At 41.4% G+C, this 19,103-nt stretch overlaps 1 protein-coding gene across 1 annotated transcript; it reads right to left on the reverse strand.

The window, feature by feature from the left end:
• Positions 1–275: 275 nt before the first annotated feature.
• On the reverse strand, positions 276–18,522 carry smg5 (SMG5 nonsense mediated mRNA decay factor). Its single transcript, XM_073484998.1, has 22 exons — positions 18,082–18,522; positions 17,584–17,682; positions 15,873–15,996; positions 14,802–14,958; positions 13,573–13,662; positions 13,137–13,226; positions 12,030–12,108; positions 11,811–11,936; positions 11,027–11,095; positions 9,745–9,971; positions 8,553–8,690; positions 7,282–8,193; positions 6,964–7,133; positions 6,804–6,879; positions 6,112–6,287; positions 4,559–4,717; positions 4,272–4,331; positions 3,880–4,039; positions 3,529–3,619; positions 3,351–3,425; positions 3,108–3,246; positions 276–1,682 (listed from the first exon to the last, which is right to left on the reverse strand). The coding sequence occupies exons 1-22, from the start codon at positions 18,144–18,146 to the stop codon at positions 1,599–1,601; spliced, it is 3,366 nt and encodes a 1,121-aa protein (XP_073341099.1). The 5' UTR covers positions 18,147–18,522; the 3' UTR covers positions 276–1,598.
• Positions 18,523–19,103: the final 581 nt, after the last annotated feature.

Consider the following 19,103-nt stretch of genomic DNA (forward strand, 5'->3'; position numbering starts at 1 on the left):
CAGCAGAATGTAGCCTATTAAAGTTAAACTGGTTATGAAACAGTCTCATTTTGATGCTACCGCCTCTTTATGACCTACATAAGAAAACGACAATCATTTAGAAGATAAATTAAGGAGTCGTGGCTTGAAAATTCCTTGTAGTAGCCTTAAATAAAAAAATATAAGATAACTTGCAGAAAACATATACATTCAAGCACTTTCAATTCACAACTTTGAAAGGCTTTCAAGGACCGTGGGAGCCCTGCACTGGAGAGACAGCAAGAAGACAGAAGTCATCATGTCATACGAGTTTCTTTTTATTGTTCAATGCATGGCCACACACATATACTTGTTTTCTTTTGCACTGTGCATGATGGGACAGTCACTATGGTAATGGTGATGTAGACGGGACATATTGTAGGAGTTTACAGGGGTCCAAACACAACCCACATTCCCCTGGGAAAGTCAGCTGGCCCCCCTCTCTTCTGAGCCTCCTCTGTGACGAGCTACAACACGAGGCTCGTCAGCTTCTACCTCCATCCTCTCTCTGACACGACACCTTGTTAAATAAATTCTGGATTATACGTTTTTTTTTTAATATTCAGAACTGCAGGACTTGTTCAGTGGATCAACACACGACAACAACCCCTTCCCTTTCCCTTAACATTCTTGCATATCATTCAGATTTAGCTTACAAAAAAGCAAAATAAACATCATTTGGGTACAAAAATAAAATCCAAATTAAAACTTTCAAACAGGGCAACACCTGTCGTGTTTTTTTTTCCTCTTCTTTTCTCATACAGAGATAGCACAATACATAAGTCACTGGTCACAAAAGTACACTGCAAATAAAGAAAAAACAAAACCAAATAAAAATTTTAAAAAAGCCACAGAGGAAAGAAACCGATTCTGGAGATGTGTACATTTGTCTTCCTCAACCTTTCCTAGAGGCCTATGAGCTATGAGACGCCTGGTTTGTTTTGAGCCTCGGGTGTCAGGTGGACGGAGTTTTCTCCATCTTAAAGTTGTCGTCATACACCCTCGACTTTCCAAAACGGCCTACCAGACTCGCACATTCTTAACCCTGTTTCTCGAATACAGACTGAAGGGAAAGGGGAGGAGGGAACAGAAAATCCAAACCACTGCTCTAAATATCTATATGGATTCATCTGAGCATGAGTGTGTTTATGTGTGTGTGTGTGCGCGGTTTCTCTCTCGACACGTATGTACTCGTTTGCTAACATATACAGTGTATTCCTGGTTAGGGTGTGAACCAGGGGCACTTAAATGTTGTGTAGCGTTCCCCCACCGTCTCCGCACCCCGACCACTAGGGGTCACTCTTTATGTTTAAGGAATGGGAGTGGGAGGTGGGATATCTGCTGTTTCTTAGAGCGCCGTTTCGCTCGCATTTCTCTTTTTATTTTTTTACTCCACTGTTTTAACTTTTCCACCCCTCTGAGCTTTAACTCCTTCCTACACTTTAGCTTTCTTTTGAGTTGTTTTTTGCCTTTGGAGACGCAGATACACACAGAGCAAAAGAGTGGGAGAGAGAGAGAGGGAGCGAGTGTTGTGATCGATCAGCTGTTCGCAGCGCCGACAGCTGCCCCCGTTTGACCTCTCAGCCAATCTCCTTCCACTGCCGGTAGAACTCCACGATGTTCTTCAGCTCCATGCCCGCCGAGCCCGCCGCCTGGATCGCCGCCTGGCAGAGGAGAAACAGACACAGATATGCAAATAAATACAAAACATATCAGATATGAAACCTGTCACACACACAGTGCTTTTACAATTGTGTTTTAGTCATCACAGCCAATGCAAATCTTTATCTAACGCACGTCTACTGATAAGAAAGACAATTCAAAATGTCTGTAAAATCTCATGCCTAAAATCTACAGACCATAAATGTGTCTGTGTGCTTAACTGGAGTGCTTGTTGTTAGCATCTTATGTCCCCGTGAAATCAAAATAGAAGTTTTTCTTTGATCAAACCATCACCTCTACACAACTGGCAGGCCCAACAATGACAAAAAAGCTGTTATGTAACTACTCTTAAAAAGTAATTTGGGGTTTGTCGTTTCCTGGAAAACACTTTTAAAATGAGGATGACTCATCCAGCACTCAGAATAGATGCTGTCCAATGAAACACTTTTTCGAATTCTCATGATGTCATTGGTGTGTAGCTTTTTTTGGTAACGGACCTCAGTCTAGTGAAACTGGATCATATTTTTGGGAGAAATATTTTCAGTTTTTCCCTCTGATGTCCTTCCACGTCTCTGCCTGAACTCTCTGTGATTTATAGAGTTTCCTGATGGACAGTCACAAGTAACCATTAACTGCTTATAACTGTGGTTAGTACTCTGCTAGCCATTTCCTGAGAACTTTAAAACCCTTCCCTCGCAACGTTCAGACATCAGACCTGGGGAGGATGCATCTGACAAATTCTGACACTTTCTGAAACTGAACATCTCACTTCCATCACTTTTTGTGTGTACAACTGTGTCAAACAATATGACTGCCATCGAGGAGAGTTTCTCTGAAGGTTTGCGCTGTTATCCCTTTTTAAAAGATTAAGCACTTCTCACCCTCTCTGTTATGACAGCGGGGCTCAAGTTTTGCTGGATCCTGTCAGCAAAGAATCCGGGACCTCCTAGATTGGGAATGCTACCTATTTGATTGGATCCAGCACCTCACTTGTCACAATCAAAGTCTGTATATATATTTTGTGTCATATTTAATGCCATAGAGAGCGGTCAGATCATGCAGTGACCTGAAGCATGAGAGATTTGCGAACGTCACATGAGCAACGCTGGCATGTGGTCTAGTTCTTTTTGGTGTAAATATTTTGACATACGATTACTGTAAGCCCCACAAGCAAGTGACAAGTGACAACACGAACAGACAGCTATCGTTGGCACGAAGGAAAAAAAACAAAGATATGTTATAATGCTATAACCTTGAGAAAATGTGCATTATCTCAAGGACAGAGCAGTGATAGACACAGTCCAGTGAAGACTGCACTGGTTCAACAATAGAGCAAAAACTGAAATCCATTAACCTTTACTAGTCTTGGTAGAAAATGTAAAATTCCTGAGTATTTATAATGTAACAAAATACAGCGAGTGACCGACCTTCATTGCTGCTGACTGAGTGCACAGATCTTCCACTTGATGGCCGGTAAGTATGGTCACCATCCCGGCTGTGTCTTCATCTCCGTTGCTCTGGGAGACTGTTAGCTGACGACAGCTGTCCACCATCTTGTATAAATGCCTAGACATAAAAAAAAGAGGAACAATCAAAATAGAAGTCAGGCTCATCCAATGAGTATGCTAGAACCCAAATAGAGGTAACTGTAGAAAGTGAGCCAGGTTTACCAGGCTTCGATGTCCTGACGTTTGAGTTTATCTCTTTCAAAACTTCGACCCGACTCCTTCTGGCAGCGTATGTACCTACAGAAGGATAAGATACAGAATATTTAAGTAAAAGGTTTGTGTTCAACATATTCTTGGAAAGAAGTGCAGAGGGAAGTCATCATATATGTATTACACCCACCTGTTGCCTTTGCGAAATTCAGACTCCAGGAAGCGGATGCTGTCCCTCGCACCAGCAATTTCCTTCTTCAACCTGTCAAGTCCATCAATCACTAAAACACAGAAGGAGTACAAGTTAAGTACCTGAGCAAACAGTCCCTTAATCAAAAAGACTCACTCAGACACCGACTTAGTGAAAAGACAGAAATTCAAGTTTAACTTTTCTGGTTTAAATATCATGATTTTATGTTAACGCTTGGTAGATTTATCGTCATATGACTTACTTTCTCTGTGCTGCTGTTCAGTTTCACTGCCCTAGTCAGCAGCTTGATACATTTTGTGAATCAGTCAGAGGATGACGCAATGCACTGACCTGTCCGTGGGATGATGATGATGAAGCAGCCGCTGCCGGCCAGCTGCCGGATGAGGTTCAGATGCTGGCAGAGAGCAGCTGTGTCTGGCACCAGGTAGGGAGACATGGACGACTGGGCCTTGGGCTGTTGAAGGCTGCCCTCTAGCTGCGACACCTCCAACTGCAAGGAAAGACAGACGGTGAGACCCAACAACTGATGACGAGCAATTAATGTACGATGGGTATGTGCATTATATGATTAAAGAACTATGACTAGCTTCAGGTTCCTGAGTCCGTCAGATGAGTTCAGTGAGTGTTCTTGTTAACGCCAACTGCATCAACTGTGTTTATACTGTATCACATCAGGTAAACAGACAGGGTAAACAGTCAGTGGACAGAGCAATATTAAAAACCTGAAGTCGAAGCTGGGCCATATCCCTCATTAAGCGATTTCGACGAGCCTCCTCTTCAGCCTGGAAATAAAGATAACGAGAGAGTCGACATCAAAAGGGACAGCTGCTTTGCTCACAAGTAAACACCATTTTGATTCATTAATTAATTAAATATTCTTCCCATTTATTCAGGTCAACAGTTATGAAACTAAACCAGTTTCACTGTGTAAACAAAGCACAGAACAATGAGATTTGACTGAATGGCGGCACCCAGTGGTTCTTCTGGTCACTGTTCACATGTCACTCACCATTCGGAACTGGGCCTTGGCCTGCTGCACCAGATTGTCCTCTTCGGTCTGGCTGATGCTGGTGAAGATGCCCGCCTCTGGGTTGAAGTGCAGCACGTTGCCCTGGAGTTTTGTTAGGAAGTGGCCAAAACTGCGAATGCAACACACTCGCACCACACACTACGAGAAAGAGAAAAGGATGGAAAGTTTTTAAAGTTTTTATATTATGCATGTTTGATTATAAAGTTACGCCCTCCTCGCTCAGCCCTACAAAAGCTTTTACCATCTTTCAACTGCTCGTTTTGGTTTTACATTTCGCAGCAGTTTTGGTTCAGTCCCACAGCTCTCATCAGTGCACTAGCACTTTACTATCTGCCCACCACCAAACAGCAGGCAGACAAACAGGCCTGTGGAGAGGAGCATTTAGCTGCTACAGAGGCAGATATTTCCCTCAGGAGTTGGTGGAGAACACATTTTTGTGAAGGTGACTCTAAATAAATAAATGTGATGTAAATGTGATGTAAATAAGCAACGGTTGATCACACTAACTTTGTAAAATGATAATATGTCAATGTGGTGTTTGAAGGTTGTGCTGTTCCCCAAGATGCCAAAAAATGTAACCCTTCCCTTCTCCATGCACTCAGACATAGTGACATGCCGATCGGTACACATTTTAACACTGCAGATGGTGAAGCACGCTATGATTTGTCAGCAAAGGCATAAACAGATATTTTTTCTTGGCAACAAAGACTTGATTTGATTTTGGGCTTCTACATTTCTACATTTTCATTATCAGTTTATCTGCAGATTGTTTTTAATTTATCAATGAAGTTGTTAATTCCTTTTCCACAGTGTACCTTATATAGTTTCTTTTCATTATTTATTTATCCATTTATACTATTTTGTCTTCAGTGAGAGGCATTAAGGTATTACAACTATGATTTTGTTGTACAATTCTGGTTGTATAATGATGGTTAAATTGGATCTAAAATCCTGGAAGGATTATTTTCATTGTCAGTTAACTGCAGGTTGTTTTCTTCATTAATGGAGAGAGAGCCAGCACAGTTTATCAAACCCAGGAGTGATGGACATCAACACTTACAATACCAACGATATGTGGCAGGGGGAGAACATCACAGGATAAATGAGCGCCCCCATCATGTGTGAGGCCATCTTTTCATATGAGCTTACTACATTTTATGCATATAATTGCTTGTGAAGTCCAAAAACTAAAATACTTTAAAAGTAAAATAGTTTTGGATTGTTTGTACAAGTTTTACTGAAATTTCAGTAATTACAAAGACATTGTACACTGAAAATAGTTTTGCTGACAATGATCATATTGTGTTGATATTGGCAGACTTACTGGCAAAAAAAGAGGCAACACAACTTGCAAAATCCTGTGTCATGATTCTACAATAATAGGCTTCACACGGTGGAGCTGATGGCTTTGGTGTTTCTAGTGTTTAACCAATATTGAATGTGTAAAAGCTGAATCCTGTGTGTGTGTGTGTGTGTGTGTGTGTGTGTGTGTGTGTGTGTGTGTGTGTGTGTGTGTGTGTGTGTGTGTGTACCTCCTGTAGGGAGCTGAGGGAGGGGTTGCGGCGAGTGAAATCAAGGCGGCGGTGTGCTACGCTGAGAGCAGGCAGGTGCCGCAGAGCCAAATCCTCAGGCAGCAGCAGACTCTGGACCAACCCGGGCTGCTCGCACTCATTTAACAGTTCTGTCACCTCTGCGTTCAGACCGAGCTCTGCAGTAACACACATGGATAAATAAATAAGCGAGCAGTAGACTCAGAGCACAGTCATTAGTGACTAAAAGTCACAGGGGGAGAGAAATATTCAGTGTGAGAGCTGAGTGTTAGCACTGTTCGTTAAGTGTGTGCACACAGTACAGAGATGAGATCAGAGCTTGGACGTATGGACCAAATTAAATTAACTTTATCGATAAAAAAATATCCATATAAATTCACATTATAACATTAAACAGTATGGACGGAAAATAATGCATATTAGACCAAATAATAATATTGATAATGATAAAAATACAATTACTCTAATAAGGGGAATGGGACCGTTCTTTGACCACTCATTGAAAGGAGAAAAAGATTTCTAGCAGAGAGTCAGATGAGAGAAATCTAATCAAGTGTGTCAAAGGACATTTTAGTATTCCCAGTGGGAACAAAAACCAAGACACTGCCATCCTGTGCCTCCTGAGCTACACAGGAGTATAAATATCTATGCGGTGCAGCCTATCACTAACTCACCAGCCTCGAGCATCTTGCTGCCATCTGGTAGCAGGTTGAGCAGCACAGACAGTCGGTTCCACAGGCTTTGCGAACTCTGCAGAGAGATAGCCGGTTTTCTTACATATAGTCCTAAAATGTCAATGTTTCACAGAAAATGCAGGACAACCTCCCCACTCACCTGAGCACACATGAGGATAATGTCGGTGTTTGTCCTTAGCCAATCAATAAACACCTTCACAACCTGGATCAACCCCTGATTGGTCAGGATCTCCAGCTTCTCTAGGAGGGTTTTCTCACTGTGTACGGATTGAGAACTGTGTTGGCTGCCCTCCGAATCAGAGTCCAAATCTAAAAGAGGTGACACAAAGCAAGAGGACAAGTTTAATTTCAACTATGTAACATTAGGAGTTCTTTGCGAATCCATTAAAAATTAAATAGATGACACAAAAAAGACTTTACATTATTATTCATGACATTGATGCTCAAAGCACATTACCATTTTCATTGGTTCCGTTGGCAGTACCAGGGTTCATATCGGAGGGTGAATCCCCAGGAGGTGGCGGCGTCTCTTGGGAGGGGGGAGCAGAGGCGTCAGTTGGGGTGGGAATGCCCGAAGAAGATGAGGCTTGAGGCCTCAACAACATGTTGCTGAAGGTTGGCGCCAGGCGGAAGCAGCGTTTTGCCTGGAACAGTTGCGAGGACATGGCCTGGAGGTTACTGCTGATGCTGGAGTCGCCAGGCAGGAGAGGCCCGTTAGTGGTCGGAGGCGTGTCACCATCCCTGTCGCCTCCTTCTTCCTTCGGTTGGTCTTCATCTTCCTCTTCGTCCTGGTGCTCCCGCGCCTGACCCTCCAAGTTGTCTGAGTTTTCCGTGTCCTCGATGTCTTCCAGGTCTGAGCGAGACTCCTGGCTGTTCATGTCCGAGTCTGTCTCCACATCGAATGCCGTTCCTCCTTCCTCCTCCTCTTCCTCTGAGCCACTCCCCCAGCTGCCCTCCTCGCCCAGGTGGTCTCTCTTGGTCTCCTTCCTGATAGGTGGAGGATTGGGCGGGGTTCCTGTTGTGGTGCCACCTGTTGAATCAGTGTGCCCCCTCCTCTCGTCATCGTCATCTTCATCCTCTTCGCTCTCGAAGCCTTCGCTCAGGTCGCTCTCATCCTCACCTCGAGCGTCCTTGCGGGCACAGCGGCGTCGGCGGAGTCTAGACAAGCGGGTGTACTTCTTCTTCTGTCTCTGTTTCTCTTCCTCCATTTTGCGCTGTTCTTCCACGCTTTGCTTTTTGGTGCCAACCCTCTCACAGCCATCTTCATCTTTCTCCTCCTCGTCTTCTTGCTCTAGGGAGCCATTCTGTAGAGGCTTCTCATCAGAGCGATCTGTCGGTGGAGCTGACAAATCCCTCGTCTCCAGGTCATCTAGATAAGAGAAGAAACACTCACTGCTTTTTTGTCTTAGATAGATTAGATTTTACTTTACAAAACAAAAGTTCTCCACTGGGATATTCGAAAATGAGCAGATCGAAAAGAGTGAATAAATGTGTTTAACTTTAAATTACTCTTGACTTGTAAAACCTTCAAATACTTCTGTAGTTCAGAAAACATTTTGAACCACAAAAAGCATCCTGAACTTTAATCCTCTAGGATATTGCTGATAGGATACGCTGGGATAGAACTGATCTATGTGCCTGATACTGGCTGGAAAACCTCCCAAACTGCACTGACTTGTGAGGATTTTTTTCCCCTCTCCTTATACGGAGACAGGTTTCCTCTCTCACCTGTGGCGTCAGTGTGAAGTGGAGGCACCTGGCTCTCCGCTTCCTCCAGTTCAGCCTGCAGCCGGATGTTGACGTGGTTCACCAGATGGGAGAACAGCGCCAGAGTAAAAGCTATGGATGCACTGTACTGCTTTGATCCTGAAGACACAAAACAACATTTGTTAGTCCAAAATAATTATTTACATCGAAATGTGTACTTATACCCACAAATATCCTGGCAATAATCATTGCCACAAGACAGCATTTTCAGTACATATCAATAAATGTACAGGTTTCTTAAATCAGTCTCTGCTTGTGTTTGTTTTTGCAAAGCTGTTATGAAACTTACGCGTCATGTCTGTACTTGCTTGTGTGTGCTTGTTGTTGCATTGTTTGTCTTCACTTCGTTGCTCTGTAATTTGATCTGCTTTTATTGCTGCCCATGTCTTTTACTGTAATCAATATGCCTTTGTTTATGATTTTAGGTTGCCAACTTTGAACCTGGCTAGAAACTACAGACGAAAGTTGGCCTCTTGGCTATTTCTGGCATATTTATAGTATTGTTCATTAATATGCTGACATGTATTGTAAAATTGTTGATAAATGAAGAGAAATATGTTTTGAAACAGGGTCACTATTCTATAGTTTGTTCACCAGAGAGTAGTGATAAGTGTATTTCTTCAATTTTTAAATGTCTGGCGAACAACATTTCATTTAATTAAGTTGTTAAAAATAATACATTTAAGTGTTTGTTATTGGTTGTGTGAAAATATCTACCAATATGTCATTAGCAGATGTTTTAAGTTCTTAAATATAAATATTAATATTGGCCTCAGAAATCCTGTATCAGTGGGGCTGTAATAAAAATGACACATTTCTGTAAATCATCAAAAACCTAAAGATGTATTTCTTCAGATTTATATTTTTAAATTTCAAGTTTGTGTCCAAATTTCTGTTTGGGAGTCGATCCATCACAGATCCTCTTGTGATGGCAACAAACATGAACAACGTTAGTGGGTGTTTTGGAGAGAGTTGTGCGGCCGTTTGGCTAGTTAACTGCTCAGCGCCACAAAAATAAAATCAAGTCTGGCTGGTATCTCCTTCCTCTTCTCCTAATTATTCTAATCCTCATTTGATCAGGCCCTCTGAGTATGGGCCTCATTACAGTTTTTAAGAAGGATAAAAAAAAAAAAGTTATTGTTGGTTCACTCACCTCCCCTCTTCAGGCTGTGCACCACCATCAGACAAGTGACAACCATCTTGAAGACGAGCGTGTCAGGCAGCACAGGGCAGGAGCTATCTGCGTGCTGCTGCTCCTCCTCTTCCTCGCTGGGGGAGTGGTGAGCGCCGCCATGTGTCGGCGGTGGCAGGTAAAACAGCACCAGGTTGAAATCCTCCAGCACCGACTGGCAGAGTGAAGTCAGCTCTGTCTCCATCAGACTGCAGGCAGACAGAGGAGGGAAGGCAAGATTATAAAAATGAAGGACACAATAAAAATACAAGGTGAAATAATCAATTCTTCAAGAACAACACTGTTGTTAGGGGTTCAGGTGAACAAAGTACATTTTATTGGTAGTTAAATCAGTTTGTTTGAACATTTTTACAGGCACGAAGGCTCTGCCTGGTGAAATGTTAACATCTGTTCAGACAATGTTTGACTTTGATATCACTGGTGCAGGTAAGAGGTCACATACTATAGATAAATTTGACACTCAGACACACAGACCGTTTTCATCTAGTCTCAACATAAAAATGGTGATGTTTTAAAAATACAGTGAAGTCAGAGGTTTATTGCTGTTGTTGTAAAACCCTATTCTCATTGAACTAGTTCCTGGGGGACTCTAGTAATTTGTAATATTGCAGAGGACGTCTGTGATCTTAATCCTGTTCGAATCGGTCATGTTAGTAAGTAGTAAAGTAAGAATTTCACCGCATTTTAAATATCATATTTTGCCAAACACAGAGGTCATGAGAGAATATTTGTCCGTGCAGATCAGCATGTCTGTGATTTTTGGGGTTGTACTTCTTGATTTTAACTGAACAAGTAAGAAATTTGGTTGCGTGTCATAAATACTGAGCAAGAGTCGACAGCTGTGCAGTGAGATAGGCTCTATTGAAGTTGGAAAGTGATAACAGAGAAGGTTAGGAGTAACAGAAGGTGTCATATTCAGCCACAAAGCATCTTAAACTTGATCTAAATGAGCTGCAAATGTGTATTTATGCTCGTAAAACATGCAGAAAGTAGGCTTATCAACTCTCAACTATATTAATATTGTGGGTGCAGAGATGTTACACAAACCTTGACATCACATTCAGGAGATAATGTAGGTAAATGAGAGTAAAATACAGAATTTGCTTATCACAAGCAAATGCGCCACAAGAAACACAAATGATGGTGTTTTTTTCTAAATCACATGAGATCCCCTGGTAATACTAGTACCCTGCAAATAGGGCTAAAAACAATGGGAAAAAAGCAGGGCAGCAGAAGCACTCACCTGTTCTTGGGCTGCAGCAGGCTCTGAAGGTACATGAAACTCACGAGGAGGCGCTTAATGTCTTTTGATCTGCAGAAAAAAAGTCATAGCAAATTATATCATTTTTATTAAGATTTTGTCAATCAAATTTTCTTGACCACAGAAGAGAATTCAATGTAATATCTTCATTTTAGAGACACAGTGGTGTAGTGAATGCTTTCACTATTGCTCTGCCATTTTCATTCCAGAGTAATTTCATTTATATTTAAAAGAGACTGAAACCACTCTGACGTCTGTACGCTAAACATCAACTTTTGTCCAGCAGCTGGTTGGCTTCACATAAACACCGAAAGCAGGAGGCAATTAATAAAACAAGTCAGCATACCAGCACTTCTTGAATTAACATGCGTGGTATCAATCTTACTTAACTCTTGGCAGATAAACCAAAAAGCATATTTCCCAAAATGTGGACAACAGATTTATAAATGTATGATAATGCAATGCAAACTGCTGCAAAAAGTTTTCACACTGAACACACCACAGCTGAGTTATGTGTTATTATGTAAATGAAACAAAGCTGCATTGTTCTCCGGGCAAGTGGCAAAATAATCTGTTAATCTTATTTGCTTAATGCACAATACTAATCTGAATAATCCTAATGATAAATAAACTGTGCAAAACTACCAGAAATGCTTCCTCATTTTACTTCTCGGACGATTTCTTTAGATTTTTCCACTGTGGAAGTCATTTACTTTCATGTGTGCAACGTTTTCTCTCTCTCTCAAAGCCTGTGAATCCTCCTCACCTTTGTCGAGACGGAGACAGCTTCTTCATCTCCTGCTTCTTCACCTGGTGGTACATCTTGGCAGCTTTGTCAAACAGGCGCTTCAGGTTGCCATAGGCGCCCTCAAAGGGGGCGTCTGATTGGATGCTAGCACAGGTGAGATATTTGTTAATACTCTCAACTTACTGGGTTGTGGGTCAATAGTTATATTATACATTACTGTACATAAAGACTCCTCACCAGCGTAGGTAGTAGTAGGTTGCTTCAACATTGTAGAACTTGCTCCCTGCCAGTGTGCCCAGTTGGTTAAAAGGCATTCCTGTGAACAGGACAGACAAGTACTTAGTTTACATTCATTTTCCAATTGCCTGATGTTGAGAATCATTACCGAATGTTCACTGATCAATCTGAAAAAATAAAGATGGTGTATTCCAAATCGTTGCAATGCTTGAAACAAAATTATTTCAGCAGAACGGCGGTGATGCTCCTTCATCTTTTAAACAAAATATAATTCTAACATTTAATAACTTCACATGCGAAAAACCTGAAACGATATCTGATATTTTGATGAAGTCCTGTGAGGATAACAGTAACAAGGAGTGAAAAATATTTAAAGAAAAACTAATAAATAAATCAGTAAACACGCAAGTAAAGTTCTGATCACTGTACAAACTTCTCAGCACCTTTAAAATGTATAAAACGTATAATATCTTGTTTGTTTAATATTTACAAAACTTGAGGAAAAACAATAAAAACAGTAATATTATATAAATAACTAGCTCTCCTATAAAAAGTTGTTGTTTTTTAACTAGTTTTTTTTTAACAGAATAAACAAATAAGAAGTTGGATGTTATTTAGTGAGCGTCACATGTGCTGGTAGGTGGATTTGTAATCTGTGAACAGATGTGAACCATTTTTTCTTCAGTCTTTATGCTAAGCTAACCAGTGGCTGGCTCTACCTATATAAATCACCATACAGATGTGAGTGGTATTGATCCAACTCTCAGCGCAACAGCCAATAAGTGTGTGTCCTAAAATGTTGAACCATTTCCCCAAATAGTGTTTGTATTTGCGATCTAAACATCACTTTCTCCCACGGTAACAAACAGAGTTTACACTTGTCAGCGCCCTTCTTCAGTTGCTTTCTCTATCTATTGAATAATGGCATTTCATATATTTGTTTGTGTTGTGGCTAAGTGCATCACTTACGACAATAACATCTCTGCACTTTTAAGGAACAGAGTATTCCTGCGACTCTTCCAGCCTAGTAAACACAAACTTTACCAGGTTCTCACTGACTGTGGGAACAGCAAAGCACTGTGTTAAAAAAAAGTTACTGTCACTTACCCACGTGTGGCATGACAGACAAGGCCTGATGGTAAAACCTTTCTGCCAGCTGCTCAGCCTCCACTCCAGCAAGCTCATTCTGATAACGGGCTGCAGAGGAACAAAGTAATAATTAATGCTAATAACAAGCTTATCAAATAAATATAACCACATATTTTGGAGCACAAGTACTTCAACAAAAGTCATTAACTTAGGCTGAAAAAACAGAATTTCATTTGCTGGTGTAATATTCAGTTAATAGTCAAGGATCAATCAATATACTAACATCTCAGTATCACATAAGACTCAACCAAACGGCCTCCTGCCAGTTATAGTCTATAGCTTTGCCAAAATTTCCCACGCTGAATGACACACACATGCTGTCTCACACCTCTACAAGCTGGGTAGAGAGATGAAGTAATTGTGTTCTCTAAATGTTCTATTATCATGTTATTACCTAGATCTCCAAGGTAGACCAGACAGCGATGGCAGGCCATCTGTGCCCACTCCATCTCCTTGGGGGTGGCTGACACTGGTTTCTTTCGGCCTGCGGGGAAGAATTACACAATGCTTTTTTTCTCCTTCTTCTCCTTTTCATTTCAAGCATTTAGCTGATGCACTTAGCAAAATGACTTGGAGTTATGTAACAAATGAACAAGCTTGAATTCCAGGAAAGCAATAAATGTTAGAGACAGCACCCAGATATTACTCGCAGCACTGTTTCTCCGTTCCTAAGGTGTTAATGTGTAGTTTTTGTTTTTGTTGGCCAAGTAGACACTATGTATTGATTAGATCTCATGATAAGATAAGGATCCCCATATCTATGTGCATGAAATCTGCGCTATGCATTTGCAAAAAGGTGCATGTATCACACCACAGAGAGTATGACGGCACGCAGCACAATACCACAACCTTGGGCGACCCTGCACCTGCCTGTTTCTCTGTGCTCATAATAGAATATCTTGGCACTTTTCCACCTATTTGTCTGCTTTGCATAGTTCAAAGTAACATCTGATACAGACTAAACTCAGACAATGGACACAAACACCTGGTGTGAAGGTAGCGTTGTGATCACACTGTTCATTATCTGGAGAGTGAACGTACATTTTAATTTATATTTCAACTGTAAATGAGGTCGAACTTTTCAGTGGACGCTTTCAGAGAGTTTGAGCTGTTTAAATATTAAATCCACTGGTTTCAAACCACTGGTAATACCACTGTGAATGGGATTTACCGCCATTTCGTAAGAAAAGCAAATCTGAATCGTGCAAAGATGGTAAAAGAAAAGAAAGAAAGAAAAATATAAACAAACTGTGTTAAAGGCCTTTATCAAAGCAAACATTTTCTAGTTGTTATAGTAAGAAGAGGACAGAAAAAGCTATTTAAGTGTAAAGCGAACATCAAGCACAACACAAGAATCCTGACGCTGGCAGACACCATCATTAATTTCATCATTCAAACCTGTGCTTTTTCCAGTGTGACATATCAAAACATTTAAATAAAAAGGTCTCCAAGTGACCAAGATTTTAAAGTGTAATGAATGACTTGTTTAAAGTAGGGACAAGCAAACAGCCTGTTTTATAAGCCTGACTGTTACACACCCTTCTGACAAACATTCAGTCAGACATTAGATGCTGCTTGTATGTATGAATGTTCTCCATCTGTGTATGAATTTGCAGCTCTTACCGATTAGTGGGTCTGTGACGTGAGTCCAGTCGATGCAGTCCTGCAGCTCCAGCTGGTAATGTGACTGGATGTAGAGCAGCAGGTGCTGGTAGAAACCCACGCCGGCGATCAGGTGTGTGCGGTAGGCACACTCGAGAGCGCTGCGACTGTGGATGTGCTGCAGTGGAAGAGAAAGAGGAGCCAGGACATTAGAGATATGACCAGAACAACAACAATATACAGAGTCTATGTAGGATACAAACTGCAGTTCACATTTGGACTGAAACACTAAAATATACATGTATACAAATGACAAGCAATGGCGAGATATTTAGTGAATGAGAAAGAGGTTAAGGAAAAAAAACACTAGTAAAAATGTAAGCTTAGAAGCAGAAGTATCGTATTTTTTATATACCTTGCATTCTTTTTCCTTGTTGAAACATGACGCCTACATTACCCAGAAGTGATTACTGTTTATTTAAAGATTCAAGCAGAGATAAGGAGTGAGCTACACAGCTCTGGTGAACTCATTTTCAAACTTGCAGTTTTCAGAGTAAACCAATACTGACATGAGATTTCATGCGGCTCTCTCTTTGTATAGTTTTTCACATATAGTAGTCATCACCAAGACCTGGTAACAGAGTTTGATGTACAAAATTAAGAAGGGAAGGGAAGTTTTAAACAAACAAATATGCAACTAATGACTAAAACTCAAGTGATGTTCATACTTGTACTGTATTATTGTATGAGTCTGGCTCAAACTGTAAACATTTTTCTAAAAGAAATCAGCTCAGAAAAGATCCGGCTACAATCAAAATGGACAATGAGGTTGTTAGTCCAATACAAGAGTAAAGTGCCAAAATGTATTTGTTTTTTTAGTCCACTCGTCCACTGGGACTATCCATGCATGACATGGACACACTCTTGGTACTCTATGAGATACGTTATGTGCCAGTGACCACAAAAGAGCAGATGTCACAATAGAGTTGACCTTTAAGTGGCAGCCAGGATGTCAAGTCAGCTAAGAAGAGCAAAACTGTTTGGCTGACACATGCACAGAGGATTTCTTTCCACAGCTGCAGGGTGAGTTACCTTCTTGTTGGTCTTGATAACCTGGATGACCTCGTAGTAAACCTTCCTCCAGAGCAGCTCCTCAGCCTTGCGGCCATAGTCGACAGGGTGGAGAAACATCAGCTTCACACAGAGCTCCCTCAGCCTAAAAAACACACATAAAGAAGAACAGATACACACACGCAGAAGTTAAGGAGGTAGTTGGGTCACCGGTTTGACAAGTGGACTAATGACTCAACCTAGTTTCACGTGAACAAGTTTGGCTACGCAGAACAGAAACACATACCAGGATACAAACAGTGGGCATTTTTTCACGATTGAGCAAATAATCAGCAGATTAATCAAAGTGAAAATAACAATTTGTTGGCAACTGATGATTCTGGTACAATCCGACAAAAAGAAATATTGTGGCATCACTAATAAGCGTGCCTTTCTCTTCTGTGACTCACATTGCCTGTGTAAAATGACTCAGAGTCAAGAGTTGTTCATCAGAATATTGTGAAGTCTCAGTCCACACTTTGTGCGCGGCCAATGACAAGATTATGTTAATGCAGTTATGCAAGTACATGCAGTACTTCTCATTATCTCTTCTTTGAAGAGCGGCTTCTCTGCTTGGTTCATCTATTTTTCAATGCCAAAGAGGATAATATCACACTCAACAATAACATCAGCCTCACCTTGCACTGAGGTGCAAAATTATCCCTTTTGCAAGATGAGTACAATATACAACTACAGCTCTTACACGAGTGGATACCTCTAAACGCAGGTGTAAAGTCGTCCTATAATGTCGACAATGGAATATAATGACTTTGCCACTTCCAGAGGGGTCAGGGATGCATATGCCCTTGTACTGCACAAAAGATCGTTCTCATTATTGATTAATCTGACAATTACTGTCTTGATTAACAGATTCAGTCAACAAAATGTCAGAAAAACACACCAAAAAAAATCCCCATTTAAATTTCCTCGAAACGTCAAAGGTGATGTTTGTAAATGTCAATGTTTGTCAGACCAACAGTCCAAAACTCAGAGATAATCGGCGTCCTATCGTATGTCACACGGGAACGCAGGAAATATTTACAGCTTGAAGCTCATCTTTAATTGAACAATGACTGACACATATAAACAATTATCATAAGTATTTATCAATTAATTAGCTAATCATTTAAAATGGATGTTGGTTGACAGAGCTCCAATGGCAGTCTCTGAGCTGGATGAGATATCTCCACTGTCTCTAGTGCTGTGTCTGTTCAGACACAAGGTCTAGTCTCTTTCTAACATTAACCTCAAACTTCCTCTTTCTCTTTTGTGCTTTTGGTTAATCTGTAACCAGTACGACCGTAACAGCTTCAGTCCTGTTCACACAGACTGCACAGTTTCTCAGAGACATAATCGAGTGACTTTATTGAAATGTATGTAAATGGTCAGCTTAGATACATTAGAGGTGTTTTAAATGCTATGTGTTGAACTTGATTTGGACAGAATTTGGACACAGGTCAGGTCAGAGATATAGTCTATAAGCTCACAGAGATGCTATGGGATGAACACATGTAGGATAATAGAGATAGTCAGCTGAATGAACTGGAGATGACTGATTAAAATTCATGCACAGGAGGATTCATATTGTGTTCAGAACAGCTGGTCAGATAATACTCAGGTTACATGTAGCCTATGAGGTTTGAATTACACGCCTGCCTCCACTCACACACACTACTGAGACAGCTGGACATACTTGTTGCGAAGGCTGATGTTCTCCGGCTTGAAGACCTCCCTGTAGGACGCTTTGCTGCCGATGATGACATCCAGCTTGTGCACAGACTCCACCACAGCCCTGCGAAGCGTTGGATAACACAAAGCATTAGCACGATGACTGGTCTTGATGATTGAGGGGGGGGGCTGTCAGGAACAAATGATGCGCTAGCGACCAAAATCCTTCCTGTTGCATTTCTCTGTAACAAGGGCGCTAATGACAAACGCTGCTAAATCATGACTTCACACGCTAACACGAGCTACACTGACTGAAAGCCGAGATGTAGCTGATGTTACACTGACAAGTACGCAGCGAGGTCGGGCTTCTTGGTGTCGTGACAGGTTGCTGAGTGGAAGAATAGATGGACCCTTTTCTCGTGTTAGCAAACATTGATTAGCTAGCGCTACGTTAGCCGACAGAAACAACGTCCAATTAGCACCTCGGTTAGCTACGCAAAAAAAAACGGCCTCGCCAAGTTACCTGTAAAGCCGCTTGATGAGAAGGACTTTCGCCTCTGGCTCGCTGTCCTGGCCCGGTCCACTCATGTTAGCGAGAGGCCAGTCGTTTGTTCACACGCTCCAGCGTTTAGTCGCCGCTTCCTTCCTCCCTCCACGACACACCAGTTGTCAGGGCTACTCGGGTTTGTTCCCCGGCAGTGACAACCGTGTTGATAGCCAGCTAGCGCTTAGCTATCAAGATAGTGTTAGCTTTCCTCCCTTTCCCTCCGAGTCTCTTTCGTTTCTCGTGTCCTTTGGCAAGACCCCCTCTACCCATCCGTTCTGAAAACCGGGTAGGAGGGGGCGCCCTGTAATTTATGCTCTTCCTGGTCAGCTAAAACGCTCCGATATGCTTCTTGTGTTGTTCCCCGTTCCAGCCATTGCTACGAAGGCGGCCATTATTCCTATCAGGCAGTGACCGCCTGGATATCGCGAGACTACGGACAGTGCCCACAGACGGAACCAGGGGTTGCCAGGTCGCGTACAGATCCCTCATCTGCGAACATCTTTATGAACACATTCAGTATTCCTGGACCTGCAGATGAAGAAATTCAAAGAAAATAGACTTTTTAGACAAATAAAACACACTGGATAATAATAATAATGGTACCTTATTGTTTTCAATCATTTTGTTTGTGAGACAGGAAGTAATGGAATGTAACTAAGTACATTTACTCCAGCAGACCTGCGGTACTTTTCAATTTTGAGGTACTTTACTCGAGTATTTCCTTTTTCTGCTACATTATACTTTCACTCCACTACATTTTGGAGGCAGGTATTGTACTCTTTACTCCACTACATTTATTTTATAATTTTAATAATTAGTTGCTTACTTGCAGATTGCATGCTGAGCCACCGCAGCCATTTTAGTCTGATGTAATTTAATTCAATTTAATCTAATTTATAGGCAATCAGGTTGAAATAAATAAATAAACACTGATCACAATAATTAGAAAATTGCTGAATATCGGAACGGATAATCAGTCGAAACACAGTATGCACACG

Source organism: Pagrus major, chromosome 17 (genome assembly GCF_040436345.1).
Source record: "Pagrus major chromosome 17, Pma_NU_1.0".
Classification (NCBI taxonomy): Eukaryota; Metazoa; Chordata; class Actinopteri; order Spariformes; family Sparidae; genus Pagrus; species Pagrus major.